Source organism: Tarenaya hassleriana, unplaced genomic scaffold (assembly GCF_000463585.1).
Source record: "Tarenaya hassleriana unplaced genomic scaffold, ASM46358v1 Cleome237, whole genome shotgun sequence".
NCBI lineage: Eukaryota > Viridiplantae > Streptophyta > Magnoliopsida > Brassicales > Cleomaceae > Tarenaya > Tarenaya hassleriana.
In genome coordinates this window covers 143,081-154,508 of record NW_010965677.1, presented here as the reverse complement: position 1 = coordinate 154,508, position 11,428 = coordinate 143,081, and the positions used below count along the sequence as shown (strand labels likewise).

Genomic DNA, 11,428 nt, shown 5'->3' with positions numbered 1-11,428 from the left:
AACTGTCGACAGAGTGTTTCGGGCGAGGAAAAGAAGAACTAGCTTGAAAGACAACTGAATCAGAGGGACTCAAAATAGAAGATCTGTGATGCTCTTCTTGAGAAATAAGATTATATACCTTGGCCAGGCTTGGTAAGGGATCAATCATGAGGATGTGTCGGCGAGCCTGTGTGAACGAATCATTAAGCTTCATGAGAAATTTTACCACATTACGACGGGCAAGGATGTCAAGAAGCTTCATGTTGGCTTGACAGGAGCAACCACCACAGGAACAGACTGGATAAGGTTCATAGTTGTTGAGCTCCTCCCAAAGGGCATTAAGCTTCGTAAAAAACGAGTTGAGATCCAGAGAACCCTGCCTCAGATTGTCGATGCGTTGTTCAACGCTGAAAATTTTAGAAACATTGCTCTGCTTGAACCTTGTTTCCAATGTTTGCCAAATCGCATGAGCATCATCGAGGTATAAGATCTGGCTTCCGATGTCAGAGGAAACAGAGTTGGCCAACCAGGTAGCCACTAGAGCATTACAACGGGACCAGGAACCGAAATCAGGGTGGTCGGTAGAAGGCTGCGGGATCTCACCATAGATAAACCCTAATTTGTTCTTTGTGGTGAGAGCCTTGATCACAGATCTGGACCAGAGATTATAATTTGGTTCACCAACAAGTTTTTCTGAGACAAGAGTGAGGCTCGAAGAATCGGCTGGGTGGAGAAAAAGAGGGTTAGAGTAAGGATCTGGGTTTTGGAAAGAAGAGGGCTCCGAAGAAGAAGATGGAGGTTGGGTAGAGGTCGAAGAAAGCTGGGTTGGAGTTTGATCGTCCATGGCTCAGGAAAAACAGAGAAGGTGAGAAAAAAACTTCAGGCTTCTGATACCATTTCGATAAACAGAAGAAAAGAGTGTTTTTGGAAGATTTTTCTCTATATTGCTCAAGCTCATGTACATCCTTTATATACAGAACGAATGTTCTAAAAAGTAAAAAAGGAGATGGTGATCCCCATCCTAATCTATTCTATAAAGGCTAGAAAAAACAGAAATGCTTGGACATGTTTTACATATCTGCAGAATAACAGAAAACGCAGTAGTTGTCTGCTAAACCAGACATTGCAAAGAATAGACCTATACCGAACCAAGAATTGCCTTAACCAATTAATAATATTATGTCTAATTGACCATTAGGCTTGTATGGATCATGGATTCTTCTATGTTAAGAATCATGGAGTTCCTGAAGAATTGATAGAAGACGTTTTCAGAGAGAGTAACAGATTCTTCTCTCTCCCCCTAGAAGAGAAGATGGGGGTTTTCCGAGTCAATTACCGGGGTTACTCGCCGTTGTACGATGAGAAACTCGATTTATCTGATCCGAATCGTCCGCGTCAGGACGAGAAACTCGATTCGTCCCGCCCCACCCGAGGTTCTTTCGTGTGATCATCTCTTGCCTGATTTCTGACTCATCGATTTCCCGTTTTATGGTTTGAGAATGTTCCATGTGACAGGTGATCCCAAGGAGACCTTCTGTTTTGGTTCTTCCACAGGTGATCTGGCCCAGCGTTATCCCAATCAATGGCCTGATGAAGGTGAAATCTCACTTGATGTCTTTATGCTCATCGGATTTCTCCCATACATTTTGATGTCTGATGGGTTTGAGATGATCAGATATTCTGCCGTCATGGAGGTCAACCATGGAGTGTTACTACAAGAGTGTCCTGTAAGTGCTAAAATTGGAAACTTTTTTTTTTTTAACTTCATAAATTTCAGCATTTAGATATAAGATTCAGGTTCAATCTAGTGCAAGGTTTTGCTGTGCTTGATTTCCGATCAAATAGATGTGGAAAGAAACACTGTATCCATGGGGCTAATCTTAATCAAATATGTTGCTTATAGATCTGTTGGTAGGAAGCTGCTTGGCCTAATCGCATTGGCGCTGAATTTGGACGAGAACTACTTCGAGCAAATCGGAGCCTACAGTGATGGCGCTCCCATTGTTCGCCTCTTACATTATCCAGGTGTGTGTATATATATATATATATATGCTAAAAACTTGTACACTTGAACCATTCCAAAGATTCGGAGTCCGAGCTGCTTGATCTTGATTTTTAAAAGATAAATATGAGTTTTTTTTAGGCGAACTGGTTTCGTGGAGTGAGGAAACATATGGAGCCTCTGCTCACACGGATTTGGCGATGATCACTCTTCTTGCCTCGGATGGAGTTCCCGGACTTCAGGAACAGCCTCACATTCCTCAAGCCTTGGGAAAAAAAAAAACAGTGACCCCTTTTTCCGCATTCAAAATAAAAATTGTTCTGAAAGTGTGAACAAATTACAGGTTTGTAGGGATAAGTCAAAAGAAGCGCGTGTATGGGAAGATGTCCCTGGAGTCAGAGGGTAAGCCCAAAAGAACATATACCCATGTTTTGGTCGTAAAGAAGATGAAGCAGCCTCTGACATTGTTTACTGTAACTGCAGAGCTTTCGTTGTCAACATTGGTGATCTGATGGAAAGGTGGACTAACGGATTGTTCCGGTAAATCTCCATTTTCTTTTTCCATTTTTTTTTAGTTTTCGTAAATCTCTGATGTCTTTTGGATCATTTCAAGACCAAACATGTCTTTTTTGCTTTGGATCACGTGTTCAGGTCGACCTTACATAGAGTGATCCACGTGGGCAAGGAACGTTACTCCGTAAGATACGCATATACATATATATATATATATATATGTATATACACATGAATCAGATATGAATTGTGTGTTGTGTATAGGTGGCGTTCTTCTTAGATCCGCACCCGGACTGCGTTGTGAAATGCTTGGAGTGTTGTTGCAGCGAAACTTGCCCTCCAAGGTATCGTTTGAATCGGATTCGCTCGTTTTCTTTAGACTCGAATTGAAGTTTTCCTTCACTTTCTTCATGATTTTGTTTTTCGGCCACCAAAATATTTAATTTTGGGGGGATGTGGACGCGATGATGATGATGTAGATTCCCACCGATCCGTGCCGAGGACTACTACGACGGGCAATTCAGCCTTACCTATGGCCGCACTCCGACCGCCGGGAAATGAACTGTGTTGTTGTCATGAACGAAATAAGAATTTTGTATTTCCATATATGCTGTTCTTGATTTGTATTTGAATTGTAAAACACAAACGCATGTAACATTATTCGGAATCAACCCATTGTAAAATCATGTTGGGCTTAGGGCCCATATGAGTTCAATTGAAGCCCAATTAATCATGGGCCCATACGAGTTTCTTTCGTTCCGGAAAAATTTATATGAATGTTCCTCCCCACGTTTGAATTTAAACTCAGGATGTTCTCGCACCACATACATTTCCCAAAGGACCGGAAAAATTTATGTAACATTTTCCCAAAGGACCGGAAAAATAGATGTTCTCCCACCACTACACCATCTAAGTTATAAGTTTGAGTCTGGTTTTATTTATTCTTTATTAAAAATCGATTTTTTTAAATCTCTTAAACGGACGTTGGATGTATGGTCAAACGGCGATCTGCAGACACCGGTGAGCAACATTAGCTATTAACTTATTAAGGAATATATATATATACATATATATATATATATATATTTGGAAAAACAATAGTAGTTGACAGTTTTTTGTATACAAAAGTTTAGATTCTTTTTATAGGATATTTTCCCAAAAATGTTACAGAGAAGTTATCGTTTTGGTTGAACATTAAACAACTTGGCAAAAAAACACATATTGCAATATAAAAACGCTGCCAAAGTTCATACACGTTGCACCGTCCATGCTTCTCCCACCGTCTGACTATAGTTTTCCATAGTATTTACACGTGCGTATATATATATATACACACACTGACAGTTACTATAATTTTCAAGTTTATATTTATTTTTTATATAATTGAGAATCCTAAATCTATTTGAACTTTTCGATCGGTGAAGACAGCGCAATAATTTCTATCGTCGAATTAAAAATCATTTAAATTGCAGCTACCCCCACTCGACACACTCTTGGCCTTTGCGTCTCTTTCTCTCCCTCCGATTTTCTCTCCGTTTTCCCCTCTTTCTCGTGATAGAAAAATCACTCTCCGTGTTTTCCCGGGAAACTTATAGGTGTCGTTGTGTTTCTCCACCGGATCTGATCTCTGGGCGCAAATCCGAGGATTATGGAAGGAGTTGATCATCTCGCCGATGAGAGGAACAGGGCCGAATTCGACGTCGACGACATGAAGATCGTCTGGGCCGGTTCTCGCCACGCTTTTGAGGTTTCTGATCGCATCTCCCGCCTCGTCGCTAGCGATCCGGTGATTTCTCTCTCTCGTTCTCTCTGTTTTTTTTGGTCCGTTTGGTTTCTGGGAGTTTTCATGTGTGAAATCGCTTTAGGGCTGTTCTTGTGTCCGATTTGTGAATTTTTGGGTTGCGAATTGCTTTGTTAGTTCTTCCGCAAGGACCATAGAGGTGTGTTGAGTAGGAAGGAGTTGTTCAAGAACACATTGAGGAAAGCTGTTCATGCGTGGAAAAGGATCATTGAGCTTCGACTCTCCGGTATGGGTTCTCCCTCCCCCCCCCCCAACCCCCCCCCCAAAAAAAAAACGGATTCTTCTCGTGGTTTTACAGTCTGTTATGGCGTTTCTTTGATCGAAATCTCTCTTATAGACTCTTCCTTGGTTTTGTTTACAGAGGAAGAAGCAGGTAGACTGAGGTTTTTCATGGATGAGCCCTGCTTTGTTGATCTACATTGGGTAATTCCTGCAAAGTTCTCTTTTTTGAATATGATTTTCCTTCTTAATTTCAAGTATGTTGCTTCTGTCATGATTTTGAGTACTCATTATCAGGTGGCCGTAATTTTGTTTCATTGGGTTGGTGTTTATGTTCCTGTTTTCTAGGGCATGTTTGTGCCCGCTATTAAGGGTCAGGGCACTGAAGAGCAGCAGAAGAAGTGGTTATCTCTGGCCAATAGGATGCAGATTATAGGGTGTTATGCTCAAACTGAGCTGGGCCATGGCTCAAACGTTCAGGGTTTGGAGACAACCGCCACTTTTGATCCAAAGACAGATGAATTTGTCATGCACAGTCCAACTCTGACTTCAGCCAAAGTGAGTGACTTTAAAATTAAGTCTCTGATTAAGTTTGTATAGTCTCTTCTTTTTTTCTTTTTTTTTTTTGTAAGATTCACTGTGTATTGAATTCTTGAACAGTGGTGGCCTGGTGGACTTGGAAAAATTTCTACTCATGCTGTTGTTTATGCTCGTCTCATAACCGATGGTGAAGACTATGGTATCCATGGTAAGTACCAGGATGCTTGTTCATAATTGTTCTTCATTAACTTTTAGCTTGATAATGATCGTTGAAACTTCCCTTTCTCAGGATTTATCGTGCAACTGCGCAGTTTGGATGACCACTCTCCTCTCCCAGGCATAACAGTTGGGGATATTGGGACGAAGTTTGGGAATGGGGCATATAACTCAATGGACAATGGTTTTCTTATGTTTGATCATGTCCGCATCCCGAGAGATCAAATGCTTATGAGGTTCTCTTTGTTAATCTTTCATCTGGTCTGACTGAATAAGCTTTTAGGCTTTCCTGATATCTTTTGAAGAAATAACTCGTGCTTCAAAGCTGATGGAAATTTTTGGATTTATTTTCTCCAAACCTCCCAGGCTGTCAAAAGTTACTAGGGATGGCAAGTACGTACCATCAGATGTTCCAAGGCAATTGGTGTATGGTACTATGGTGTTTGTGAGACAAACAATTGTGGCTGATGCTTCCAGTGCGCTGTCTCGGGCAGTTTGCATAGCTACAAGGTACAGTGCTGTGCGGAGGCAATTTGGCTCACAGAATGGTGGTCTTGAGACGCAGGTACTTTGTCGAAAGCTTTCCGGCTTCTGTTCATGACGAATGTGACTTTTGCCTTGGTAGTATGCTAATGTAACTTAAATCAGAATCCAGTAAATCCAAGATCTAATCACAGCTTCATCCCTAGATTTCGCTCCTAGAACGTAGCGTCTCTTTGGGAGGGGCCCATCATCTTCAAATTCACTGACCAATCTCACACTTATTAGTCGATTGACCATCACACATTCTAGGAGGTTGTTGCACTGTTTCAGAGTAGGATCTTTCCATGAAGTTTTACTTTGATAACGATGGATAATCCAGCCCATAATATGTCTGCATATCAATTCTCTCAAGCATAGAGGTGGATTCATCTTTACAATCTATTTTGTAAATGGGGCGTGGTTATAGTGTTTTGAACCCGTACTTCGTTGATGTTTGAATTACAAGTAACTGTAGCAGCGATTGGTTCACAATTTTCAAATATTTGGTTCATGAGAATATCACTCTGGTGGACAAAACTGCTATTCATAGGCTTGGCTTTATGAAGCTGTCGCTAATTACTATGCTGACTAAGGTTCTCAAAAAGGAACACAATATGATTCCCTGCGTTGCTGTTATAACAGGTTATTGATTACAAAACTCAGCAGAATAGATTATTTCCTTTACTGGCATCTGCTTACGCCTTTCGATTTGTCGGGGAGTGGCTGAAATGGCTGTACATGGATGTAACTCAAAGGCTGCAAGCCAATGATTTCTCGACGTTGCCTGAGGCTCATGCATGCACTGCTGGACTCAAGTCCTTGACTACCTCTGCCACTGCGGTATGCACTGACACTCATCATTCCTACATATTAGATTGATTTGCTTTGGTTTGATTGTCTACATGTGATAGCATATATATTCACATCATTACATGTCGCCTTGTTGAGATCATAACTCAGCCTAAACGGTTTCACTGGGTATAAACTTGCAAATAAACTGAACATTACTGTTGTGTGCAGGATGGCATTGAAGAATGCCGGAAGTTGTGCGGAGGACATGGCTACTTGTTTTGCAGCGGTCTCCCTGAGTTGTTTGCTGTCTATGTCCCTGCCTGCACATATGAAGGAGACAATGTTGTGCTTCTTTTACAGGTAACCTTTGTGTTATAAAAAACTTATCAATGTCAGTTATTCTCTCTTACTAGCCAAAACCGTCGGTTTCAATAGTTTGGTCTTTTGTTATTCTATCTTTTGGTTCTCATGTGATGCATTGCTGAAATCTCTAATCAGTTTCTCTGAAGTTTCTAATAATTAATATTGGAAGGGCTAAGCTAGAGAGTAAATGATCTGGCAGATCTTAGCTCCTTGTTTTGTGGGTCACTTCCCATTAACTATCATTCACATCTCGTCAAAAACTGTGGCTTCAGGTAGCAAGATTTCTCATGAAGACAGTTGCCCAGCTGGGGTCAGGAAAGGCTCCTGTCGGGACAACAGCTTATATGGGACGGGCAGAACACCTTATGCAATGTCGTTCTGCTGCTCAAAGGGGTAGGTCTCTGTGTTTTCTTTTTCACATCGATTCTCAAGTTCATGATGTTGGTTTCTGGGGATGCAGCTGAGGATTGGTTAAAACCTAGTGTGGTGCTGGAGGCTTTTGAGGCACGGTCTTTGAGAATGGCTGTTGCTTGTGCGACGAATCTCAGCAAGTATGAGAATCCGGAACAAGGTACTTCATTTCCTCTTTACTTTTTCGCTGTAGTATATGTATACCCGGTGAAATCCCTAAACCCTGACCAAAAGAAGAATCCCACTCTAGCTCTTGTAGTTTCTTACAAACTCGTTACTGTCTGCGCAGGATTTGCAGAGCTCTCAGCTGATTTGGTCGAGGTTGCGGTTGCTCATTGCCAGCTGATCGTCGTATCCAAGTAAAGCCTTTTTCTCTTTCTCTCTGTAATAAACGCATCTAACCAAACGGGTTGAAGGATCCTAAGGAAAAGAATCTGAAGAAAAAAACACAAGGCTTGTCTTGTCTAATACATGAACTTTGTGGGTCAGGTTTATAGAGAAACTGGAACAAGAAATCCCAGGAGGGAAGGGAGTGAAGAAACAGCTGGAGAATCTCTGCTACGTCTACGCCCTCCATCTTCTCCACAAACACCTCGGCGATTTCCTCACCACCTCTTCCATCTCTCCCGAGCAAGCCTCTCTCGCCTCCGACCAGCTCCGTTCCTTGTTCTCTCTGGTTCGTTCGGTTTCTTTCAGTCATTATTCCCATTCTTTGTTTTATTACAAACAAACCCTTTTGTCTGAAAGCTGCCGTTGTCGTCTTAGGTTCGTCCAAACGCGGTCTCGCTGGTCGACTCGTTCAACTACACAGACCATTACCTGGGTTCCGTACTGGGCCGCTACGACGGGAACGTGTACCCGAAGCTGTTCGAGGAAGCGTGGAAGGATCCCCTGAACGACTCAGTCGTCCCCGACGGCTACCATGAATACATCCGCCCCCTCCTCAAGCAACAGCTCCGCACCGCTCGCCTCTGATAGTTGTCGTTCTAACTCCTATTGAAGACTTTTGTTTTATCTCAATAAAATCGCCCGGTAATTAAGTCCGGCGATTATGTTTTTTTTTTTTTTATTTAAAGCGCGCCAAAAATACTAATGTAAGACATAGTTTTGGTTATGCGTACATATTCAAGGTTTTGAAAAAAAAAATAATAAAACTTTTTTATCATTAAAATCTTGTTACTATCTTCTCCATATATATATATATATATAACATTTTGAAATATATTTTTGAGAAATACAAGAATCGAATTTGGCTGAAAGTCGAAACCATTTGGTTACCATAAGATTATACCTTTTCTTTTTATGGAATTTGTGTTCCTTGTACGATTTTGTGTTACTGTTTTGTCCGTAAACCTTTTATATATATATATATGTATGTATAAAACCAAGAACAGTGTCAGTGTTGTTCAGATGGATGGTCGAGATATAAGAACAAATCGAATGATTATTACATGTTGTCGAATTTCACGAATTCGGACCAAACATATAAATCCCATTTACCTTTTCAATTAAACTTTTACTCTGTTGCATATAACTCCCAACGTTTTGCACCAATATTATTTCAAACTTTAGCATTTAATTGTTATCACATTTAATATGCATTTAATAGCCGTGTTAGTTAGTTAGTTGAATACAATGCAAAAAGTAATAAACCCTAAACACTATGATATTTAATTTAATTAAAAAAGGAGATGCATTCATTCAAGTTAACGAAATGCTGGTTGGTTAGTCGTTAAGACATCATAATTACAAAGTAATTTTATTGCCATGTTTAATAGAAACAACTTTAACTCTTTTTTTTTTTTGATAATCCGGAAGTTCACCGGGCCTTTGGCTTGACTACATCTCCTAGAAAACCGGGGAAGCCCAGGTGAATGTCACTCCCCACGCTTGGATTTGAATCCAGGGTGAGAGCATGTTTTGCATGTTCTCTCACCACTAGGTCACCAAAGTTTGGATTCATTTTTTTTTTGTTTTAATATTAAAATATAGTACATTTACATTTTTTAAAAAAATGTATGCTTTGTGTTGGTTGGTTCCATTTGCATGTATCCGTATCAATATTTGTTTACCTAAATTCGAGGAAAACAAAGATATGTACCTTCAAAAGGCATTTCCAAAAGATTTTGGTTGGTCCAAAAAAAAAACTATACAAAAATGCTACAATAATGTGTACACTTATATTTTAGAAGTTTGCTACACGTTTGTATAAAACGTGTGTATATATATATATGTGTATGTGTTTACACATTAATGAAAGATAACAGGTAAGTGTGTGTGTGTATGTATATATATATCGAAGAAGCTCTTTTATGTAATAAGATATATTAATAAATTATTATAGTGATTAAAAATGTAACAGCCTTGCTACGGCTCGTCGTGTGTTCCTACGGACATTGTTATAATTAATCGTGTGGAATCGTATACATACATACATACATACATACATACATACATACATACATACATACATACATACATACATACATACATACATACATACATACATACATACATACATACATACATACATACATATATACATATACATTTGGAATACCCCGTTTAATTATATTTCTTTTTAAATTTTATTTTCAATTCATGATTACCAAAACAAAAATCTAACCTTTCATATGTATGATGTTCCACTCCTTAGTAATAATACTCGTAAGTAGTCGATGTAGAAGATTTTATTTACGAAATAAATGATTTCATAAAATCACATAAATTTCATGTGTATCTGTTTGGATATATATATATATATATATATATATATACACACACACACACACACACGTTCCATGAATTTTTAAAACTTGGAAATTAAATTAACGTCTCTAATGGTCTATATATAATCGTTCTCTCTTGTCAATTTCTCTATAAATGTACATATGCATGTACTATGTAAAAAACGTGCTAAAATTTTGCAGGCCGACAAATATATATATTTTAAAAAAAAACTACTTAGGAAAAAAAATAAAGCAAAAAAAATATTATATAGCAACCTTACAAAGCAACATAGAGGGTCCACGAGTTACAATTGAATCTAATACTTTTATTAATATTTACAGTTTCCCATTTCTTCTGTGTACAATGAAGAATTGAGATTTCCATTACAAAAATTAAATAAAAAAACATATATATATATATATATATAACGTTGACATATGCTTTGCCGCATTGGGTTCTACCTAAATTAGAGTTCATAATTATCTAGGTGAATAAATATCATGGCGATGGGTTTTCGATTATTGTTTTGGAAATTTTATTTTTCTTCGAATTTATATAAAAGTAAAACTGTAAAAAAAATTAATATCAAATTTAACAATCAATAACACAACTGAATGAAAACGGAATTTGATAGGTCCACTAATAGAAGATAACAACAAAGCCTAAGCATTAATTTAAGAGTGAAAATAATATATTATATTGAATATATATATTTTTTAAAATTAGGTTTTCGTTAGGTATTATTTTAACTCTACACATTGATGTTGACGTCGCGAGTTTATGTATATATTAGAAACCCGCCGACCTCTTCTCCCCAACACTGTTTCTACTGCTAACACACAAACCCCAACTTCTCATTTTTCATTTCCACCCCCAAACTTTTATCGGTGCATTTCAGTCCCCCGCGGAGTCCGTATGCAACAACACCCGTCTCCTCCGGAATCACAGGCGGCGGAGATGGGGCCGGAGAGAATCAGAAGAAAGAATCCGAAGAACAAGAAACGAGAGATAGAGGAAGAGGGAAGCCAGAGGGGTGTTTCTAGGCATCCGAGTTTTAGAGGGGTCAGAATGAGACAATGGGGAAAATGGGTGTCGGAAATCAGAGAACCGAGAAAGAAGTCGCGGATATGGCTGGGGACATTCTCCACGCCCGAGATGGCGGCGCGTGCGCATGACGTGGCGGCTCTGGCCATCAAAGGCGGTGGAGCCCACCTCAACTTCCCGGAGCTCGCCTGCTTCCTTCCCCGCCCCGCGAGCTCCGACCCCAAAGACATCCAGGCGGCTGCTGCTGCCGCGGCGGCGGAGGGGGCCGAGCCACCGCGATCTCCGGCCAGCACGGG

The 11,428-nt window shown here is 39.6% G+C and overlaps 4 protein-coding genes across 6 annotated transcripts in view; 3 read left to right on the top strand and 1 right to left on the bottom strand.

The window, feature by feature from the left end:
• The window catches only part of LOC104815505, a 2,818-nt gene extending 1,780 nt beyond the window's left edge, over positions 1-1,038 (bottom strand). The window contains exon 1 of one of the 2 annotated variants that reach the window (XM_010543918.2): positions 11-1,038. In XM_010543918.2, coding sequence (XP_010542220.1) covers positions 11-823 — 813 coding nt within the window. In that variant the 5' untranslated portion in view covers positions 824-1,038. The remainder of the gene's footprint in view (positions 1-10) is intronic. The other variant, XM_010543919.2, reaches the window with a different exon arrangement.
• Positions 1-3,180, top strand: part of LOC104815506 (2-oxoglutarate-Fe(II) type oxidoreductase) — a 5,277-nt gene extending 2,097 nt beyond the window's left edge. The window contains exons 2-11 of the mRNA XM_010543920.1: positions 1,178-1,412; positions 1,495-1,575; positions 1,655-1,706; positions 1,883-2,004; positions 2,123-2,223; positions 2,325-2,383; positions 2,465-2,521; positions 2,633-2,678; positions 2,759-2,838; positions 2,974-3,180. Of these exons, the coding sequence (XP_010542222.1) occupies positions 1,178-1,412; positions 1,495-1,575; positions 1,655-1,706; positions 1,883-2,004; positions 2,123-2,223; positions 2,325-2,383; positions 2,465-2,521; positions 2,633-2,678; positions 2,759-2,838; positions 2,974-3,055 (915 nt within the window). The 3' untranslated portion in view covers positions 3,056-3,180. The remainder of the gene's footprint in view (positions 1-1,177; positions 1,413-1,494; positions 1,576-1,654; positions 1,707-1,882; positions 2,005-2,122; positions 2,224-2,324; positions 2,384-2,464; positions 2,522-2,632; positions 2,679-2,758; positions 2,839-2,973) is intronic.
• Positions 3,181-3,966: 786 nt separating this feature from the next.
• On the top strand, positions 3,967-8,512 carry LOC104815504 (peroxisomal acyl-coenzyme A oxidase 1). The gene is made up of 14 exons (XM_010543917.2): positions 3,967-4,280; positions 4,413-4,521; positions 4,657-4,718; positions 4,863-5,072; positions 5,175-5,262; positions 5,344-5,506; positions 5,637-5,835; positions 6,435-6,632; positions 6,813-6,944; positions 7,220-7,340; positions 7,408-7,518; positions 7,648-7,717; positions 7,848-8,034; positions 8,124-8,512. Exons 1-14 carry the CDS (start codon positions 4,143-4,145, stop codon positions 8,331-8,333), a joined length of 1,998 nt encoding a protein of 665 aa, XP_010542219.1. The 5' UTR covers positions 3,967-4,142; the 3' UTR covers positions 8,334-8,512.
• Positions 8,513-10,864: 2,352 nt separating this feature from the next.
• LOC104815503 (ethylene-responsive transcription factor ERF039-like) overlaps positions 10,865-11,428 on the top strand; it is a 1,168-nt gene continuing 604 nt past the window's right edge. Inside the window, exon 1 of one of the 2 annotated variants that reach the window (XM_010543916.2) lies at positions 10,865-11,427. In XM_010543916.2, the coding sequence (XP_010542218.1) occupies positions 10,869-11,427 (559 nt within the window). In that variant the 5' untranslated portion in view covers positions 10,865-10,868. The remainder of the gene's footprint in view (position 11,428) is intronic. The other variant, XM_010543915.2, reaches the window with a different exon arrangement.

Excerpts from the sequence above, each read along its gene's own strand:
- LOC104815504 (XM_010543917.2), top strand. The coding sequence starts at position 4,143 with ATGGAAGGAGTTGATCATCTCGCCGATGAGAGGAACAGGGCCGAATTC. Across the intron at positions 5,836-6,434 it reads ATGGTGGTCTTGAGACGCAG|GTTATTGATTACAAAACTCA; the intron begins GTACTTTGTCGA and ends CTGTTATAACAG. Across the intron at positions 7,341-7,407 it reads TCGTTCTGCTGCTCAAAGGG|CTGAGGATTGGTTAAAACCT; the intron begins GTAGGTCTCTGT and ends CTGGGGATGCAG.